At 39.6% G+C, this 22632-nt stretch overlaps 1 protein-coding gene across 2 annotated transcripts in view; it reads right to left on the reverse strand.

The window, feature by feature from the left end:
• Window positions 1-4812: 4812 nt before the first annotated feature.
• Window positions 4813-22632, reverse strand: part of LOC139444973 (TBC1 domain family member 22B-like) — a 31309-nt gene continuing 13489 nt past the window's right edge. Inside the window, exons 4-12 of one of the 2 annotated variants that reach the window (XM_071226010.1) lie at window positions 21625-21807; window positions 19721-19791; window positions 18339-18467; window positions 16274-16339; window positions 12172-12292; window positions 10423-10605; window positions 9354-9481; window positions 8095-8190; window positions 4813-7616 (exon numbers count right to left, since the gene is read on the reverse strand). In XM_071226010.1, the coding sequence (XP_071082111.1) occupies window positions 7482-7616; window positions 8095-8190; window positions 9354-9481; window positions 10423-10605; window positions 12172-12292; window positions 16274-16339; window positions 18339-18467; window positions 19721-19791; window positions 21625-21807 (1112 nt within the window). In that variant the 3' untranslated portion in view covers window positions 4813-7481. Of the gene's footprint in view, window positions 7617-8094; window positions 8191-9353; window positions 9482-10422; window positions 10606-12171; window positions 12293-16273; window positions 16340-17079; window positions 17146-18338; window positions 18468-19720; window positions 19792-21624; window positions 21808-22632 lie in introns of both variants that reach the window. The other variant, XM_071226011.1, reaches the window with a different exon arrangement.

A 22632-nucleotide genomic window follows, 5' to 3' on the forward strand; every position in this document is an offset into this window, starting at 1 on the left:
CCTCTGTTTGTTGTCAAAAGCCTCAATAATTGTTCAAAAGAAGAAGGGTTCATACACTTTTTGTTGTTTGAAGACCAAGGACCTTAGATCACTCTGTGCTTCACCTCCCATAAACTAACATTGACTTACACAGTCCTAGTGCTAGAATCCTAGAAAGCTTTATTCCATTTGGCAAATTGATTATTTGACAAACTACTTCTAAATAAAACAACTTTCTAAACAGGCAATAATTTTTCAAACAAATGCAGTCCTGTTGCTACAGTGGAAACAGAATCTACAAAGAAACAAATAGTTATAAAAAATAGGGATTAAATAGGTCCATATAAATCTATAACAAAGTCCAAGACCTAATTATAGTGCCAAGACTCCACTACTTTAACACTGGCTTACAGAATTGGTAGCCCCAAGACCACCAAGTCCATGGTAAACTGAGGGCGCTAGGATCATCATAGAATCATCATCATAGGATCATCATAGGATCATCATAGCACTAAGATCATTACTTGAAAGGTGCTATAAATGTTCTGGTGTCAGTTACTGAGAGAAATAGAAATTGCAGTGTACCCTCAACTGAGTATTCTGGATAGCTTCTGTATAAATATATAATCTAGCACAATATACATGCAAGCAGAACTTTGAACATTAAAAGTAACTGATTCTCATCAATAACTGCATACTTCTTTGACCTTCATGAAGAAATGCATCACTGAAACAGGTAGAACCTGAAAATCTCTAGACACTAAGGAGGAACCACTTACATGGTTCACAAATAGAATTCCCATCTGTCTTCCAGAGTTCATCAAGTTACGCTTAATGAAAAAAATTGATAAATTACCTTTTCAGGGTGTGTGAGTGAATGAGTTTGGTTTCATGCCTCTTTAACCAGTATTTCAGTTATATTGCAGCGTGTCAGGTTCATGTGGGAGGAAAGCCTGAAGAGATACAGGTCTTAGACTTTTACCACTTTGATGAAACCCAAGAATACGGGTATGGTGCTGACAAACCTAGAAACAATCAAGGTCAACAGAGATTCCAATCCACAATCATAAGTTTCCCTCATGCTCCAGGGAAGCAACTCTGCACAGTAAATAGAAGTTAATAAGATGCCTGGACAATCTGTGTGCTAATCTTTTGAGAGTGAGTGAGTGAATAAAGTTTAACGCCGCTTTTAGCAATATTCGAGCAATAACACGACGGGGGACACCAGAAATGGTCTCACACATTGTACCCATGTCAGGAATCGAACACGGGTCTTCGGCATGACGAGCGAACGCTTTAACCACTAGGCTACCCCACCGCCCCCTATTTGATTAGTAGAGATGGTATTTTGATATAAATTGCATAAATATTCAACGACAAAACCTCTGCAACTCCCGTCTCAATTCTTGAAAACACATCCTCACTGCAACAGCAGTCCACAACAGACAGTAACCATTGCAGATCAAAGATCAACCACCAATATAAACTGATGATTCCAAATTCTGTTCTCACATTACAAAAAACTTAAAAATAAGTGTTTTTTTAAGTAATAGAGATAAATGTACAACTCTGTGGCAAAAGGTGATATCAGATACATTACAGATTTGGGCAGCAAATGTCTAAAGGAAGGATGAAAAAAAGTAGTCTTGGAAAGGAAAAATACTAAATGTTCCCACTCTCAAAATATTTTCATGTAAAACAAACATTCAATTTTTGGTGTTCCTTACCACATTCGCTGTAAAACGCGCCCTGGGCATATAGAAAATTGACAAAGGGATGCACTTATGAAAACCATACAAACAGGTAACATTTGTTTTCAGTGAACAACCTTAGTTCAAGCGTCGATGAAACTAAAACCTTTTAGATACAATGATATATATGAAAAAAAATGTTCCCCTTCTACACTGAACTGTGTACATGTTAATAGTTGGGGGCGCTCACAAATACTATACATAGTATAGGGGCGCTTATTGGAACAGGTCTCCTTATATGGCAAATATGGTATTATATATTCGGTAACATTAACAAATGGGCTCAGTACAAAGCATGAATTGGCCTTGCTTCATACAGCGACTAAAAACAATCCTAGCACTTTTCCAGTCAGTGCTAACATAGTTTGTCTGTCCTCGGATAATATCTCAATACCGGCTAGTTCGCTATCAGGTGAGGTGAAATGGGGTTTTAAGTCTCGTGTAGTTTCTTATCAATTTACACAACAGATTCATAATGAAAATATCAGACTACATTTCTCTATTTGGTCTACATCCGCCTTGTCCCGTGATAAGCAGATAACTATTATCTACAGCCATTATATTTGAAAATAAAACCATTACATGTATCCTTTTTTTCGGATCAATCTTGACAAATAAACAGACCATACACAGACATGCATTCCACACACCAAACTATGTACAACAGAAACTAGAGATTATGTACATATACACAATGAATTGCAACAATAAAATTGTGACTTTAAAAACTGACAAACTCTGTTCCAACATCTGGATATTTCCTGGCAAAAACAGAAAATTGGCCAACCTTTATTACCAAACTACTTCTACAAGTCTCATTGCACTATCACCACTGAATGAAAACCAGAAGGAAAGGCCCTCTTGATTTACAGACGAGAAATTATATGCCACGCCCTTACAGCCTGCGGCTTCAGTCCTTTGTCTGAAGCCTGAGTCTAGTAAAATATTGTTCAGTCTAGCTAGCTCAGCAACACGAAGCTCTACTGAAATTGATGCAGCAAACAAGTTTTAGCCGCTAGATTCAAGAGTCTATGGTGGAGCGCGTTACAGATGAATGTAATGTGATTCGCATTATTTTGTAAGCAAGAACCAACTAAACACACTTCCCAAAGCTAGACACCCTTCCTAAGATTAAATACACTCGGAAAAAGACAAGGCATGACAAGTGCACCTTAGGGCAAGGAGATTCTGTGTGGCTAAGAACTGAGCAAAGATGTAAGAACTCGTATTAGATGGGTTCACATGAAGGAAAATCAGACTCTCAACACTTGCATGTGTTGCACTTATGGCAAGAGGTTTTCAGGATGCGTTTTTCTAGTACTTGAACAAGAGCAAGTCTTGGACCAACACTTACTTTCTTGGGGGGTAAAGGTCATGTACTTGCTGATGTCATTCATCATGTCAAATAAAAACCTTGCAAACACAAGAATGAAACAGGACTATTTGTTTGCCATATGGTCTGATGTTTTTTCAAAACAGTTGTCTCCGGGTTTTCTATAACAATAAAATTTGAGATTTGAGTTGGACCAGCTAAGAGAACCTACCATACTCTGTCCTTGATGTCGCCTGGAAAACATTACCACACTAAATCCAAGAATAATTGAATGAAACTGTATTCTTGAAACAATTCCAAATGGAAAATAATCAAATAAATTTTAATCTTATCCCGTGTTAGTGAGTTGCAATATATTGTTAAAATCCCCTTCGAAGAACAAATTACAGACTGTATTGAAACAGGTGTAAGACACATATATTGTACTTTAAGAAAATCAAACTTTTGGAGTAAATTAGTCAGTATCTTCTTGCAACAAAGCTTCAGACACATTGATGCCAGTGATCACCAAGAACATGCATTAAATGAGGAGAATTAAGCAGGACAGGCAAACACACTAACCACTTGGCCACTTGTTTCTTTCAAACACATTATTAAGCAGAGGTGTCACAATTCACCAATTTACACTTGACAATACGATACAAGTTACATCGACCCATCAATTCATGTTTTAATTCTGTATCGATTTTCAAAACGTAATATTTACAAAGTCTTACAATAGTCAGCCTGAACAAACTTGTGCAGGTTACCTTGCAGCCTGGCACGAAACTAAATGCATAATACGATTGCATAATATTCGAACAAGTCTAAATTAACCAAGTGAATTTAACAGAAACTGGTTGATAGCAATCTCATTAAAATCAGATCTGAGCTCTCGTTGCCGCAAAAAAAAGATCTGAGGACATCCCATTACGGGTCACAACAAACGACCTTTCGCAAACTTTGACCAACCACTGAAATGACAAACGTCAGCCAATTACAAAGCAGCTTTCTCGAGCTTTACAGTACTCGTTTCAACCTGGCGACTTCCATTTCAGAATACGCTTGAAAAATATGTTGGCACAGTTCTTGATTAAAATTTTGAAAACTGAACAAATGAACATTCCAGAATGTCTAATATATGGTTGAAATTGTATGACAGTACTTCCCATGTACTGTGCAACGCCTCCTCCATTCAAATGTTTGACCCACGGAAGCGAGAGATAAACGATAATTTTGACGGAGTCAGTCGTACGGTCATAACTGTCGTTCGGAATACCCCGTGTTAACGATCTTTGTTTAGCGATAGCGAGAACTAAGATCGGATTTTAATGAGATTGGGTTGATAGCAACCTCTTGTCAGCTACGCAAGATGGACTGTGAGGGTTCATACGCAAAAACAGTGCAAATAGAATACTGTGATGGAACCGTATTTTCATTTCAGTATCGCAGTATCAATACATGAGGTAGGCGTATAGTGGCACCTCTACGTTGAAGACATTGATGCACATACAATGAAAACAAAACGTAATCAGTAAGCTTCGCAGGTCACCTGAGTGCAGACTTGCCGTATTCGACGTAATAAGCGCCCACGACAATATTTGCTAATATATAGGCCAGTGAACAATCCTAATTAGCACCCATTCCGATTGATCAATGTACCCAAGACTTATTCATTCGCGTATAATACGCACTCATGTGTTATATGCACTCTTAATTATGAGCAATTAAATTCTGGAAAAATATATCTATCGTACATACCGGTAAACATTTCAGGCTGTCAGCATAAACTACGAAATTTATCTTTTAACTGTTTTTTTTACAAAAATAATATTCTAATAAGAGCCCTCTATTCCTTATTTTGAGAGCACCCTGAGCGCTTATTATGTCGAATACGGTATATTATGTCATTTGTTTTCTTTAGATTTTGACAAGAGGTATTAAACAGTGTTGATAAAGCAACCACATTTTCCACAATACCAAAAGAACGAGAGAAAAGAAAATTCACTGAATTGTGTCATCTCTTCCTTTCGCCCTTGTTTCCATTTGAAGTTTGAGATTGTCACGTCGTACAGCAGTTAAGGTGTATTTGTATCACAAAATATCTTCTTGTTTACATGCTGTTACCATGGTAACCAAAGAAAAATATACCTAAAAAAGGCAGACATAGAAATATTTTCCACACATTAACTTTGAAATCTCCTTCTACACCTGAGGAAGAGACAGTACATTTTATTTCAAACAACCTTTTTTTTCATACAAGAACAACTTCAACAACATACCTCTTGCCACCCACCATGCTAAGACTTTAACCCCAAAACTATCAACATTAAAGTATTATGAAGACCCTCTCCAGGTCTCTTGTGAAATCTCATCAGTGGAAACTGAATATTCTAACATTCCAAGTTAGATCTTAGCAACCAATAATTACGTAATTCTAAGAACTACCTCATGTGTCAGGAACCTTACCACAATTTTTCAAGTAAGAGCCAATTTCATAATCTTTAAATGGCAAAGAAAAGTTTTATAAGTTTAAAACAAGGTGTAGAAAGTTCGGAGATGAAATTCTTCCATTTTTATCCCCCCAAAAGAATAAATTCACTGCTCTGACAATTTTTCTTGGTGTCATCTGGGTGGATCTTCATGTCCTGTAACCATGGTAACTGCGGAATGGTTGTGAGTCACTCTGTGAGGTGTAAGGCATCAAGGGGTCAGACAGGAAGACAAGATATCAGACATCGGGGCTCAGATTCATCCCATCCAGGTTAGTTAGACACTCACAGTTTAGTTTAGGTGGAAATACATTGTTCTATCTGATTTGAGAAGCAGTCCAAATCTATGTGACAGCTCTTATTACCCAGGTACCCAACCCCCTATTACCTGACCTTATCTAGGTACCCGGCCCCCTTTACCCGACCTTACCCAGGTACCCCACCCCCTATTACCTGACCTTATCTAGGTACCCGGCCCCCTTTCATCCAACCGTACCCAGCTACCCTCTGTAGGTCTAAAGAGTGGGTACAAAATTACTGATTGTGAATTGTTTAAGTAAGGATAAGAATTTATGGATCACTTGATAACGGTGTATGAAACGTCGCTCTTATTGTTGTTCATCCATAAATTCTTATCCTTACTTAGTACTCCAACTTCTAAATGCCTACCAAAGAAGTGAATTGTTCAACCAGCGCCCTGGGAAAAACAATTTAGGATCAGAAACCGATCTCATCATGCATATCCTGAAGTTGAACTGAAGTTTTATCTTTACTGAAACATGCAAGTCAGAAGTAATGCATGTATAGTCAGAAGAAATGCGACCTTGAGAGACTTTTAACGTAACAATGGAGTTTATTGTTATTGTATTTGAATGATATATCACGTGACTAACCCTGGTCCGGGAGTCCTGTGGGTACCCAGGTCTTTCTCAGGACCCACCCACCCCAGTCCCAACGACAATTTCTAAAAAAACATGTCTTCCTGTGCATGTCATTTTTAACGTGTGAATGATTTTATATTCAGGGTGATAAAGTTTGTCTGGTACTTATTTCGCTTTTAATATCAGTCTGGACTGAATATTGTCTGGCTATACATGGAAGACTTATCTTTCATTGGCTAAGCTATGTTTCTGGCGTGCCAAAGGGACGCAACTCTGCACAGCGAATCGTGGCGCCTTAGACGACAGGGCCACCCGTGTCCCCACTTTGAAAAGAAGCTTCTGATAATATGCTATTTGTTTTTCATAGCTGTTATATCATCATGATCATGACTGACAATGTTTGCTACTTGTGTGTGTGTGTGTGTGAGATGAGAGTATTAGTACAGGCAGAGACTATATGGTCTCTGGTACAGGGTTCTGAAAACATAGTGCTCAATGGTATCTGGTAGGTTTTGACATTTTCCAGAAGAGATAAACAGTGTATTTCCAGCTAATATTTAACATTAACAGCAAGGGCATACATACAGGTCAACATTAATGTCTTCAACCTAATTAAAATAAAAGAATCATAGAAAAAAAACACATAACCATTCAAGAGTCTGAACTTTGATTGGAGTTTCTTCACCATAAGAGTACACACAGGGGAGATAACTCTGGATCAGAGCCTGGTACAGGCACTGGAAGTCCTGTATTCTTTGAGTTTGCCTTAGTGTGATTTTTGCCCTATTTACCTACATGTCATACAGAGCGGAACTATGGCTTTTCAAGTTCTTCTGCAAAATAACAACTTGCTCTGGTATATATTGGCACAGTCATGCATCGACTCCAGTCCTTTCAGCTGCGACATAGTCATCACATCCCTGTTGCAGTAACTCGAACGCCTCTTCCGTACCAGGCATGATTCCGTGTCTCTTGTAACCCCTGGCCCTGAACAGAGTCATCGTAATGTCTGACACCATCACCCCATGCTAGACTGCTGTAGACCAAGTCACGATGATGCCCTGTGTCACGACTTGTGGCTCAGATGGTTGGGGGCGTCAGCAAACATGTACTTGAGCTTGAACGCCTCTGCTAGTACCTCCCCGATCTCCTTGTTTCCCCAGTGGTGAGTTGGAAGGTTCTGTAGTAGCATCAGGATACCCTGAGGAGAGGAACACGAGTGGGTGAGTGAGTGAGCGAGTTGGCATTAGCACTGCTTTTAACATTTTTCCAGTTATGAAATAATGAGTATGGTTTTTATGCCACTTTTGGCAATATTCCAGCAATATCACAGCTGGCGGACACCAGAAATGGGCTTCACACATTGTACCCATCTGGGAAATCAAACCCGGGTCTTAGGCGTGACGAGCGAATGCTTTAACCACTGGGCTACCCACCGCCCCTAGTTATAGATTAACTCTAGTAATAAGAAAGAATCAGGTGGTCGTTAACTTGTTTTGAGTAGTAGTATTTCTTGTTGATCTTTGTAGTTTTATTTCCGAATACAGCTTCTTTCACTACTCCTCCCTCATCCATAAAATTTCTACTTTTACTTGTGTCAATCACATGAACCAACCACCAAACTAGTGGAAAGCCTTCTAAAAATGCAACTCGGATGCAGTGCTTCCATGCAGTACTACCTGGAAATCTCTCTCCCTTAAGATGTCATGTGTAAATCTATGTAGAAATGATGCGCACACATACAGATGAAAGTCTGCAAAACCATTCACTTCCGACTGAAAAACACAAAACAATATAGATATAGAACCAGGGATGTTATTCACAAAGTACACTGTATCAAGACATCTATCAAATACTTAACACCATGGAAACGCAATGCAAATAACAAATTGATTTTTAAGAAAGTATTATGACTTTATTCTTTCTATGACAAATTGCTTTATGAACAGATTTCAGCCATGAGCCAGGGGGTAGGGCCAACATTGGCCACGTGACAAGCTGGTAACCACAGAGAGGACAAAACAAGAAAACAGTGTTATCAACATCCCCACCATGGCATCTTCCCGAGGCAAGTGAGTTAACAGACTATAGAAGTTCAGTTTCCACTCTTGCCGAACTAGGCTGATATTATGGATTTACATTTTGGCTGGACTAACGAGTCTATGCATAGTCCAATCAAAATCTCGCAACGAAATCGAAATCCGGTTCATAAACTGTCGTGCAGAATTTGGTCGATTGCAGGATTTGCAAAGCATGTGCACCGCCAACTCATTGTCAACAGATATTTTCCAAAACTTTTCATGTTTTTAATCAATATGATCGCGTGATTTGATGCTCTTCGCGATGTAAGACCCGTTTTATCACTATGTAGATCTTGATTATCGATCAGGTCGTAATGACTGGGCGCCGCCATTTTGTTTGAAGCAAATGCAAGTGATGGAATCAGATTGGTCCATAGGAAATGCTCAGAAGAGACATAACTCCTAATAGCCACTGGTGGCACTACGATCGAGCCCAGTAATTCCAGCCTAGTTTGGCAAGGGTGGAAACTGGACTTTTAAAGTCAGTTAACTCTCTTGCCTCGGGAAGATGGCGGGCTGGTGCCAAGTTGCATCCTTAATTCTGTGAATCTAAAATTCTTTTCAGTAAACAGAGTTACGTTCACTTAATCTTTGGAAAGCTGAGCTACAAAGCAAACTGAGAGGTGTGGTATTTTTTGTGGTTTGTTCGTTTGTTTGTTGTTTAACGCTGCACTCCGCAATATTCCAGCTATATGACAGTGGTCTGTAAATAATCAAGTCAGGACCAAACAATCCAGTGATTGACATCATGTGCATCGATCATCAACCGATCCTATTAGTGGCCTCTTACGACAAGCATTGTCGCCTTTTGCGGCAAGCATGGTACTTAATGACTGATATGATGCTCTTCAACTCACCAAGTAGGTGTCCCACAGTCTGATGGTACAGCGGAGAGGGATCTCTCTCATCAGGAGGTTGTTCATCCAGCGGAAGGAGAACTGTAGGTACTCCACGTTCTGCCCCTCCATGTGTTTGTGTAGGGGAGCTGCAGGGAGGAATTGAGGGAGTTTGGATTAAGGCTGTTAAGGTGAAAATGGGTTTAACATATACCATGCTATAACTTAACATGGATACCCGACTCAGACACAGCATACCAACTCAGAGTCTGCCAGTCCTTGCCTTATTCTCTTAATGCTGAGCGCCAGGCAGGGTAAAAGGTATTCCGTATTCGACGTAATAACACCCACGGCCATATTTGCTAATATATTGGCTAGTGAACAATCCCAATTAGCACCCCTTCCGACTGGTCAATGTACAAAAGACCATATATTCCATATAATGCGCACTCATGTGTTATATGCACCCTTAATCATGGGCATTTAAATTCTGGAAAAATATATCTGTCGTATATAAACATTTCAGGCTGTCAGCATAAACCACGAAATTTATCTTTTCACCCAAATAATATTCTAATAAGAGCCCCCTATTTTTAATTTCCTTACGTCGAATACGGTAATCTTTTTGCATCATTTGGTATAACGCGGGCAGGGGATTGCACTATCGAACCTCAGGTCACACAATCCACCCGACCATGCAGGCTGTCTTATGCTGAACAGTGTTTCAGCCATATCACAGTGTGTCTGCTTGTTGTGGAAGAAAGCAAGAAGTGATGCAAGTCTTAGATGTTCACAACAATGACAAAACCATGCAGTATGGGTGTAGTGCTGGTGAAGAAAGAACTAGGGCAAATTAACGAGTGAGTATGGTTTTACGCCACCTTTAGCAATATTCCAGCATTGTCACGGCGAGGGACACCAGAAATGGGCTTCACACATTGTACCCATGTCGGGAATCGAACACGGGTCTTCAGCGTGACGAGTGAACACTTTAACCACTAGGCTACCTGACCGCCAAAGCAACTGTACAGGATGCAGGCCAGGAGCACTGACTTGGAATCCTCATTTGTACACCTCCACAGCCTCCTACCATCGATCCTGTTGATGAGCTCCCGGAGGGCGCCGACCTTCAGCTGGATCCCGGGCTGAGCGAATGTGTAGTTGTCCTGGATGCCGTCCAGCAGCTTGGACGTACACCAGAAGCTGTCAGCCTCGATCACATCCAGTGTGGACTTCGGCAGCTCACGCAGATCACAGTTCTCGCTTTCCACATCTACAGCACAGATGGTGGGATTAGCAAGGATGGTTTGTTAGATAAAAAGAAGAGTTCATTATTGCCATTCTTGAAAAAAAAACATTTGTATGCTGAATTGTCATTCAATCTCATTAAAATCAGATCTTAGTTCTCGCTTTTGCTGAATAAAGATCTGAGGCCATCTATAAGCCATTCCAGAATGTTCTTCTTATCAGTTTTAATTTTTTTGAATCGAGAATATGTCAAAATATGTTTCGAAGCGTAGTCGCCAGTTTGAAACGAGTGTCGTAAAGCTCGAGAAAGCTGCCTTCTGATTGGCTAATGTCAATTTCTTGCCAGTCATTTCATTGGTCGGTCAAAATTCGCTAAAGGTCGTTCTGACATGACCCGTAATGGGATGTCCTCAGATCTTTGTTTAGGGGTAGCGAAAACTAAGATTTGATTTTAACGAGATTGAATTGTCAATCTGATAAGCGTTCAGGGCTGATAACAAGATATTGTCAGCTTCTATACTTCTTGGTACATATTATATTCTATACCTCTACCAACAACTTTACACTTTGGAATAAGGGATGTAAGTAGAACCATGTTTCAACTAATGGTCAAGTCAGGAGTGAGTGAGTGAGATGGGTTTTCGTCTTTCATATTCCATTACATCACAGCAGGGGACACCAGAAAATGGTTTCATACATCGTACTGCCATGGGAAAATCAAATCCAGGCAAAGTTTTACTCACTAGGCTACCGATCACCCTGGTCAAGTCGGGGAGCTGTGTTTCATAAGATATCACTATTATGTATTAAAAGTTGCTGTATGCTGCAATCCACGACACGGTCAGTAATATTCCAGCAATATGTCACAGTGGGAGGTAAATAATGAAAAGCCTGCATCAAACATCCAGTGATTGATAGCATGATAAAACATCATGATCAATGGCTTAACACCTGAATCTCATGTTTGTCGCCTCTTACAACCAGGTACAAGGGCTGTGTGAGATATAGTCATATGCCTGCTAGATCATGGCTAGCAAAGTTTTGTTCAGGATATAATTTGAAATGTCCCTAAACCAACCAGGTACTGTAATTGTAATGGAGATATCTTTCATGCAGACATCTTATTTGATGAAATTAAAAAAGCTCCCTTCTGTCATATCGGCCATCAAAAACACAAAAATTAAACTAACATGATTATTATTCATACAATTAGTAGCGAGATCAGAGCAACCTGCCATCATAATATCTGACTCATGATTTGCAATTTGGGTTCACATTATGGAGAAAGAAACTGTGGCATGTTTTAGCTTGTGAGTGAGTGAGTATGGTTTTACGCCGCTTTTAGCAATGTTCCAGCAATATCACGGCGGCGGACACCACAAATGGGCTTCACACATTGTACCCATGTCGGGAATCGAACCCGGGTCTTCGGCGTGACGAGCGAACGCTTTAACCACAAGGCTACCCAACCGCCCCTTTAAGCTTGTGAAATTTGAAACCGGCTGGTAACTTTCTAGTGGACCTGCACAGCAATATTTTGAGACTATTTCTCCCACTGCCTTGTGGGCCTGTCCCAGACAAAGCCACTCACCATTGTCTATATACTCTGACAGAAACACTACAAAGAAGGGAGTGACTAAGTCGTTGATTCCTTGGACGTAGCCACTTGCAGGATGCCGTATGGCCCATATGTACAAAATTCTTTCAAATATCTGAAACAAAATTTAATTATTCAGACACCTCTTTTCAAATAGAAATTACACAGGATCATTTGTGAAATTTTAAAAAAAATATTTCATGATAACATGAACAGAAACTTTTGTTAACTGTTGCATGTTCTATACTACTCAAAAGAAGTTAAGGATCACCCGATTCTTTCATATTGGTAATGTTAATCTGTCACGGCATGAGAGATTAACTCTTGCATGTCTTGTAATATGGAAGAATCAGGTGATCCTTAAGTTCTTTTGAGTAGTATACAACGGCCTCAAATATAGATTCTTGACTATTGCAAATAAAATGTCCTAAATCATCAATCATCAACAGGAAATATTCTGGCATATGGAAAATATTTTAGAAAGAGTGAGTGAGTCGGGTTTAACACTGCTTTGAACAGTATTTCAGTTATATCACAGGATGTCAGCTTGATGTACGAGGAAAGTCCAAAATGATGCAGGATTTTCCGATTTCATGAAACACAAGAGCATGGATATGGTGCTGACAAACCAATAAAACATAATCGCGGCAAACCTAGACCAATGACCATAGGTTTCTGGCACGCCTAAGGTAAACGCTCTCCACAGCAAATTGTGGCAACTTAAATGACTGGGACGCCTGTGCCTCCAGTTTAGACAAAATCATACAGGACGTTCTTCCAATTATAAAAATATAATATGCAACATAAAACTAGTTCCATTATACACATGCTGCAAATAATACAGAGTGAGAAGGTAGATCAACAGAGCAATGCACAATCAGAAATGTAATGTGGTAAGAAAACCATTCCTATGTCTATGAATGGTAGGCTTGTTTTGAATTGAGGTCATGTAAAAATACAACTATTGTGTAACTATGTGCTTGTGTGAGATTGTCCAAGAATAATGGTCCAAAATTCAAATATACAGAATTACAGTGTAATGCGAAGCAAATAAATGAAACCCCATTATAGTACGGTGAATTTTACGAGAAGTGGGTCAATAGTTCTGCGTCTAACAATGAAACTTGTATTGTACACCCTTAGCAAAATAGTGAACAATCCCAATTAGCACCCCTTCCGATTGATCAATGTACACAAGACTTATTCATTCGTGTATAATATGTATGTTATATGCACCCTTAATTATGGGAAATTAAATTCTGGAAAAAATATATCTGTCGTATATAAACATTTCAGGCTGTCAGCATAAACCACAAAATTTACGATCTTTCACCAAAATAATATTCTGATAAGAGCCCCCTCAATAACAATATTCAAGGTTAAACGCCGCGGAAAACTCATCAAAGGCGTTTTGTTCCATCAATTATTTCTGCACTATGTAAAAAATATGGCCCCCACCCACTAGCAGACTACTGGTTCCTGATTGGCTGTTTACAGAGTGGGCAGGGCTCATGTTGCATAATAGCCGTGGATAATGTCCCCAATTTCCTTTCTATGTCTACTGATGATTTTTGTGTGTTCATGATCACATAAACAGTCTGTGAAGTTCTCATTGTTGACTTATATATCTATATGAATTGACTTCAGTATCTTTTGCCTTGATGGTGGTATAAATATAAATCCTGGTGTGCATACAAAATAACTCTGTACACCAGTTTCTATGTTTCTACCTCCACAAAAACGCAAAAGAATATTGAAGTAAATTCTTTAATAACCCCGTACCATCTTCCAGGTCTATGTACTTGTTTCTTAATTATCATCTAAACTGGACAAGTAGAATTGCGTAATTAGTAAACATTTGTAACACTTCCTGAGTCATTTTATATAGGAAAAATTAATGACTTAATTCGGAATGAATTTCTTATTTAAACACGCCGTTGGTGGATGTCAGTTAATAGAAATTGAACAGCTCATAAACTACATGAACCTCAGCAACACTGATTGGAATTTTCTCATTATTACCTTATGCGAATTTAATGAGTGAGTGAGTGAGTATGGTTTTACGCCGCTTTTAGCAATATTCCAGCAATATCACAGCGGGGGACACCAGAAATGGGCTTCATACATTGTACCCATGTCGGGAATTGAACGCGGGTCTTCGGCGTGACCTGCTAATGCTTTAACGCTTTGTCTCTTGGTAAATTGTGTTCAATAGAAGTTCTTTAAACAATCTTAAAACATCCTTTTCTGACAGGTGGCCAATGGTAGATACTCTTGTTCCAGTACCTTGCCACTCTAAAGTAACTACCTTCTTATCTTTCAGTGACAGCCGACATTCTCACGATGCTAAACCACATAACCAAGGCAAAAACAAAGACAAAAGCATGATATTGCAAGTATCAGAATGTTATGAAGAAAGAAGCTAGCGAGGATAAAGATTAACTACAGGCTACAATTTCTCCTGAGAAGCTGTGCTGAGCAAACTAGAAGCTATCGACAACACTGACACCAGGTGCACTCAAGGTGATTGACAGATATGTACAACAGTAACACTGACACCAGGTCAATCTCATTAAAATCAGACCTCAGTTCTCGCTACCGCTGAACAAAGATCTGAGGACATCCCATTAGGGGTCACGTCAGAACGACCTTTCATCCGACCAATCAAAGCATCGCTTACCAGATTATGAAAGTGACAGTCGGAATGCGATTTCTAATCATGCAACCTCGAAAACTTTATTCCGAATGATAGTTACGACTGAATCCATACAATCTAGACCATTTATTCGCTATTCCAGAATGTTCTTTTGTGCAGGTTTCAAATTTGTAATCGAGAATTTGTCAAAATATGTTTCGAAGCGTAGTTGCCAATTTGAAATTAGAGCCGTAAAGCACGAGAAAGCTGCCTTCTGATTGGTCATTCCATTGGTTGGTCATCGGTCAAAGTTCGCGCAAGGTCGGTCTTACGTGACCCGTAATGGGATGTCCTCAGATCTTTGTTTAGCGGTAGCGAAAACTAAGACCTGATTTTAAGGTGCACTCAAGGTGATTGACAGATGTACAACAGTAACACAGGCAACAGAACACACAGGAAGTAATCACACAAGACACGTGGTGCAAATAATATTGCATGTGAACTGACACTTGAACTGGACGATAAAGCACTTCTATCTTTTAGTCAATCAAATTTGACAATAGACAAAATTATCACTTACAAACTGTATTCCTAATTTGATGTCAAGCAAATTTTGCTATGATGTCACACCAAGTGAACAGAACCAGCATCATGTGCTTGTTAAGCCAACACATTAACAACAGTGCTACCGTGTTTGACAAAGTCATTATCAAGACTCAATATCAATAAAGCCAGATCCTAGCGCTCGCTACTGCAACACAAAGACAAGGACATCCCATTACATTCATGTCAGAACCTATCTCTGACTGACCAATGAAATGACTAAGTCGCATTAGCCAATCAGAAAGCAGTTTTCTCAAAGTTTTACAGCAATAGTTTCAAAATGGCAACTTCTATGCAGATTACACTTTGAAAATTATTTTGACAAAGTTCTAAAATCAAAATTTGAAAAACAGAACAAAAGATAATTCTGGAATGTCTAATAGATGGCCGAAATGGTATGGCAGTACTTCCCATCATGCAATGGGCAATGGAAAATCTCTTCCGTTTCAAATATTTATCCCAGTGAGCATTGAATCAGTTGTACAGCCAATAGCTTGCATTTGGAACGCCCCGTTTTAACCTTTTTCAAGGTTGCATGATTGAAAACACATTCAAGTTTCACTTTCACGATCTTGTATGCGACTCTCTGATTTCTCAAATGAAAGGTCGTTCCGAAGTGACCTGTCAGTTCTTTGTGTAGGGGAAGCGAGCACTAAGATCTGATCATGATGAGACTGTTATGAATTCAACAAACATGTACGCCCTAAAATCTTACGACATGAGTTCTTCGAATCTATCCTCCTAACACTAGTTTAAACACAGGTCACTGTTACAAGAGTAACTCTCTACAATTAAGTGGCAGTGAAACGGACGCCTCTAGACGAGGCACGGCTGATGGGTGTGTCGTAATGTACTCACTTCTTGTATGACCTTATGTTGCATCAAGTGTGCAAGTGTAGTCATGCGAGGAATATCTTTTAGAATCTGCAACACAATGAGTCGGTTCTACCGTACAGCAAATCCGTTACCATAGTAACCATACACAACATTAGCGAGGACAAGAGTGTAAAAGGAACAAGTTGCAGACATTACTGGCACTGACTTCAAACCAGTTGTCAATCATGAATCATGAATTTGATTCTAGTGAAACTGTTCATGCCAAATGGTTTAAATGCAGACAATGATACATACCGGTACTCAAACTGTCACTTTTTGAAGTTAATAAATTTTTATTTAATTTTAATTTTAAATTAAATTAAAATTTTAAATTTAAATTTAAAATTAAAATTAAAATTAAAATTAAAATTAAAATTAAAATTAAAATTCTGAAAGGCAATCTTGTGTTTTTGCAAGATGCAAGCAATGGTGAAATATCTGTTTTTCCCATTCGAGAGACAAGTGAACTTCTTGAAGAACAAGTTTCACAGCTTTTCGTTTACCTATTGTACACCGGTTGACTGTTGATACAGGCAAATACAGACTGTCAAAGCATGTTCCCTTTACACTCTCCACATACAAGAACAAAAAACAAGATCAGAATACCTGCTACAGAGTCCTTCATAACAAACACTCAAGCCGACAAATTTCATGAACACCAGGGCGAAGATTCTACCCCAGTTTTACTTTCATGCTATGATTTGACACATGTGTGAAGGATGGTGTAGCAGGTGGCCCGATCTCCCCGGGGCCTGTCAGTCAGCGGTCTTCCAACTGGGTCTACTCACTTCTTGTACTAGGATTTGTTGGAATATAGGAATAAGGGGGTTCATTCGGGGGATGTCTATATGAATCTGAAACATAGTGGTCAGTGAATGTTTGGCAATTAACAAAATGACTTTGAAAAAAACCCATTTCACCTTTGGAAGGGAATGAATTTCTCGTCCAGCATCCACAAACAGACATTTTATGGGACAGTGATCGTTAATACTGACCCATGTGATCCAACTGAGTGGGACCCAGAATTGTATGAGAATCTGTACCATACCAAGAAAATGTGTTATCCCAAACGTAACATTTGTTATATTTGACCTCTTTCTAAATAGCATTGTGTGTTCATGGCCTTTGGCCATGGAAGCCATGCCAATTTACACTTGTCAGAGGGGTACACAAAGTATGTGATCTAGACTACCAGTTGTCAGACTTTCATTTTGCGGAAGCCTCGTTGGCTGAGTGGGTTAGATTGCTTACTTTGTGTGCTCGCAATTAGGTGCCTCACTCTGGCAGGGTGGGTTCGATATCCCGGGCGGGACTCAACCCCAAAAAGTACTAGAATCTGTACTTTACTAAGAAAGTGTCATCCCAAATATAACATTTGTCACATGAGGGAGTGTGACACAACACCCCGGGCAGCACTATTTCAGCTGCACCATGGCTGTATATACATCATGGAGACTGGTATATACATCATGGAGACTGGTATATACATCATGGAGACTGGTATATACATCATGGAGACTGGTATATACATCATGGAGACTGGGCCAGAGAATGCCAGTGTCAGAGAAGACTACACTCCATCCTGTCACGATGACACAATCAGCCAGGTCACACAATGTACAAGTCTCATCTGCCTGCACTAACGACAAGCATGGGCGACCAGGGACCTCTTCATACCCTAAACCCCCAAGCTGCATCGGTAAATCAATCATTAAAGGGTTTTACAAAATAGTTCAAGTATTGTAGACAGACTTGTACATTTAATACATGTAATATGCTACACAAACTTTTTGACTTAACGATGCACGAGCGTCAAGCAATAATTCTTCCTTTGCTTCTCAAAATATGACATTATCTTTAACTTTAGGCTGATTACAAACTGTCAAATTAATATGAAATATGTCCTAACAAAAATTACGAGACAAATCAATTAATATTTCTGTTTCAAAATCACGCTGCTTCATGAAAATTGGTAAATACGAATATTTGTCATTCCTTAGCAACGGACAAATAACTGACTACGTATCCTGTAGTACTTGTTTCCTACCTGTCTAAAAGTATCTTGGTGCATATCATGGTGTCTAGTTTCATAATACTGGTCGATGAAGCCAAAGTACTCCTTCCTCTTTCTCTCCAGAGTGGCCTGCCTGCGATCTGCACACGGTGGCAAGTAACCCTGAAATAACATACATATGTACCTTGACTAGAGCTGTGTATCACCTGGTATCTTGCGATGCAATACATATCACAATACAGACTGCGTATCACCTGGTATCTTGCGATGCAATACGCATCACAATACAGACTGAGGATACAACTGGTATCATGATACACCTACAAATAGGAAAAAATGATGAAATCACAGAAATGAAAACTCTGAAACCTCTGGATTAATACATTTACTTATTATTATCTCAAATAAGAAAAGAAAAAAAGAAGAACAAAACAGTTTTAATTGAAGGTGAGGTCGGGTGAAATTGGATTTAACGTCACATCCAAGATTATTGCACTGGTATAGCGACGTTCATGCACGTGTATGTGTGTGTGTGTGTGGATGCTTGTACTAGTCCGGACTGATGTCGATTTATAGTGCTAGCACACTGAGATACCATGCCGCAGTGTAACATGAATACCCAACTCAGACACAGTATACTGACTCCGAACCGACCAGTCCTTGTTTTAGCCCCTTGATGCCGAGCGCCAGACAGGGTAACAACAAGTACCATCTTTTAACGTCTCTTGGTATGACGCAGCCGGGGATCGAACCCCGGACCTTCTGCTCTCTGGGCTGACGTTCTACCACTTGATCACGGAGGTGGTAATTTTAATTGAAGTGATGGTTATTAAATGTAATAGTTTAATAGCAGGCACATCCTGGTATCTTAAACTTAAGCAAAGAACTAAGCACTACGAAGCTCTGTGAATATGACTTAAGTTTTATGTTGGTTGTTAGGGAAACTAAGATTTCTTTGTGGATTTAAGAATTCTTAAGGCTCCAGAAAATTTTAAGAACCTTTGTGACTACCGGTGCTCAACCTTCACTGTTCGCCAAGTGAGGCAATTTGTGTGACGCTAACGTTACTTGGGGGTCATTTTTGTGCTTCAAAAACCTATATCTCAGGATCATTCGCAGCAGAATATTATTTATAATTATATAAAATAAAACTACATACAACTTTTGTTAGTATGTTTTATGCCTCAATCAATAACTTATTGCAGCTAAGGTCTGTCTTTTTAAAGTACTCATAACATCAACTAGCTCTAGAAATATTAACTTACATTAGCCTACTGCTAAGATTACAAAGGACTGTATGTTTTGAACCCAAATGTGGGTATAGATAATTTTCAAGCTGTTTGAAGGACAATACAGAAACATTGCTTAGTGATGAACATAAAGTCTCAATGGAGCCAAATGTGGAAAAATCTTACTGCCAGTATTTTCCATGTTGTCGGTCGCACAGCTTTGGGTATACCAGACCAGCTGGCTTTCCGTAAGTCATCTGAAAAGACAGCAAGACACTGTACTGGATCTCTCTGTATTACGCTGTAAATATCTGACAGGGACATATCAAGACCATTCTTCCTGCCAGCTTAATGTGGGGGGAAAGCCTGAAGTGATGCAGGTCTCAGACGTTTGCCACTTCGATGAATAGCACGAGAACGGGTATGGTGCTGACAAACCTAGAAACATAATCGGGCCGAACCGGGATTCCAACCCACAATCATAGGTTTCTGGCGTGCCCAATGGACGCAACTCTGCACAGAGAATCACGGCGCCTTAGATGACTGGGCCACCTGTGCCCCCTTAGGACCCTAGACAAATCCCTGTCTGACCATCATCACTATAACTTAAAGGAAGAGAATTTATGGATGTCAACTTCTTTATAATGAGGAACACAACGTGTCCATCGCTAGCAACCATCAGCGCTAATTTACAGTGTTGGCTTCCATTTCTCCATTGCATTGCTGATCACCTATCATCCCCAATCATCTGTTGGCTTCTCTTTTTAAGTTTCCACCTTTGTTATCCTATTACTTTTGTTGTCCTTACTTGTACTTATATATGCTCTCTGCCTCATAGCATTCATTCAATTGATGACGGAGCAGGCATATACCCCGAAACGTTGTGTTCCTCACAATAAAGAAGTCAACATCCATAAATTCTGTTCCTTATGTGTATCACTTCTAAATGCCTTTCAAAGACTTGATGATCACTATATATCATAAGTTCCACACTATGTTTAACAAAGGTGGGATTCAGCAATGTCAAGAAAAAGGAAATACATATTACTGATGTGGACGACCAAAATTAAGTTGAAGTATGTGGTCAGCAAATATTAATTGAAGCAATCTCATTAAAATCAGATCTTAGTTCTCACTACCGCTAAACAAAGATCTGAGGACATCCCATTACGAGACACATCAGAACAACCTTGCACAAACTTTGACCGACCAATGGAATGACCAATCAGAAATTGGGAGTGAGTATGGTTTTATGCCGCTTTTAGCAATATTCCAGCAACATCACGGCAAGGGAAACCAGAAATGGGCTTCACACATTGTACCCATGTCGGGAATCGAACCCGGGTCTTTGGTGTGACGAGCGAACGCTTTAACCACTAGGCTACCCGACCGCCCCTGTTCAAAAAGAGTCATAAGAAGAGATGGCACTGGGGTCACTTTATGTCATCAGAAAAAAAGATTAAATGTGAAATTAATACACACAAAAAGGCCCCTTCTCTGGAAAAAATAAGTTAAGGCACAATTCGCAAACTCAGTCTAGGTAGTTTCTGAGAGAACTTGTTCCCATTACAGACACTACGCACCAAGTTAAGAACATGGATCAAGGGCTGTGACTGTATAATCAAAATTGAAAAACGTAGCATGGGCGGTAACTCTGGAAAAAATAATTTACTGCCTCTTGTCTTGACAAGTATGATAGATAAGCATGCAAACTTTCATTCATGTTATTTCAGCAGTTTCTGAGAAAGCTGTCCCCATTTCACGCAGTATGCACTAAGTTGGAAAACACAGAGCAAGGGCCATAACTCTGTACAAAATGAATTTACGACACATATTTTGGAACTCATTTAAGATCATGACCATTTAAGATGTAAATTTCATTTCTCTAACTTAAGTTTTGAGAAAACTTGTTCCCTTTGAGAAGTGGACGGACAGAAGGATGAACTCCGTTTCCATATCCCTGCCCCACTCTCGTCACGATATGGGTGAAATATTGCCGATGTGAAGTTAAATTTTAACTCACTCACTCACTCACTCACTCACTCACTCCCTGCCTCACTTTGTGGCAGGGGATGATAAGCGTCACCTACCCAGATCTATGTTTGGCTCTGCCAGCAGGGATTTAAACTTTTCCAGCTTTGCTGCCTCGGCATCTGATGTAGTAGGTCGGTTGTACCTGATGGGGGTCTGTTTCGGGGGCTGCCAGCTGTTGTTGAGTCTCACCCCCACCCCTGGGCCTCCATGGGACCCTCCACCCATGTTACTGCCAGGGTCTGCAACAGTGAAACGGACTCAATGACCTTGTCAGTGATGAGTGAAAACAGGGTTTGATTGGTTGGTTGGTTGGTTTGTTGTTTAACGCTGCACTCAGCAATATTCGAGCTATATGACAGCGGTCTGTAAGTAATCAAATCTGGACCAGACAATCCAGTGATTGATATCATGAACATTGATCCACGCAATTGGGATCGATGACAGGCATCAACCAAATCAGCGAGCCTGACCACCCGATCCCCTTAGTCGCCTTTTACGAAAACGGGGTTTGAAATTAACACAAGTCTGCTAGTTCTCAGAGGAGTAAATTCAGGACAGACTTGTGACATTTTGTTGTGAAATACCACTTTTACCTATAAAATTATAGTCTTGTTCTCGGGCACTGCCCTTATTATTATAAATAATGCTGCATGTTTCGTTTTTATTTCCATTTCCGATAAATCATATAAATTCTGTTACTATCAAAGAATGCGATCAAATATAGAACACAGTTACTTCCCTTTACATGCGCACTGCTTTACTGCACATCTTTTGTTACGGTCATGGGGGAAATAGGAGGAGTTTGTTCATGTAGGGAGGAACTTTCCCTGGTTGATGGAACACAAGTGTCTATATGGTTACATACTATATAGTCTGGAAGGTAATTTAAGGTACCGACGTTTACTACAATATCTGAAAAACTATCGGAACTACTCCAGTCAAAGTTGGTATGAGATTATTAAACAGTCATACATAACTGGATACTACATTTAAAGACAATCGGTGCTTGAATAAAAAATCTGTCTATTTAGCTATCACTATATTTCATCAACAACCAGACCTGT

The sequence above is a fragment of the Haliotis cracherodii genome, unplaced genomic scaffold (assembly GCF_022045235.1).
Source record: "Haliotis cracherodii isolate W230 unplaced genomic scaffold, xgHalCrac1.p SCAF_6, whole genome shotgun sequence".
NCBI lineage: Eukaryota > Metazoa > Mollusca > Gastropoda > Lepetellida > Haliotidae > Haliotis > Haliotis cracherodii.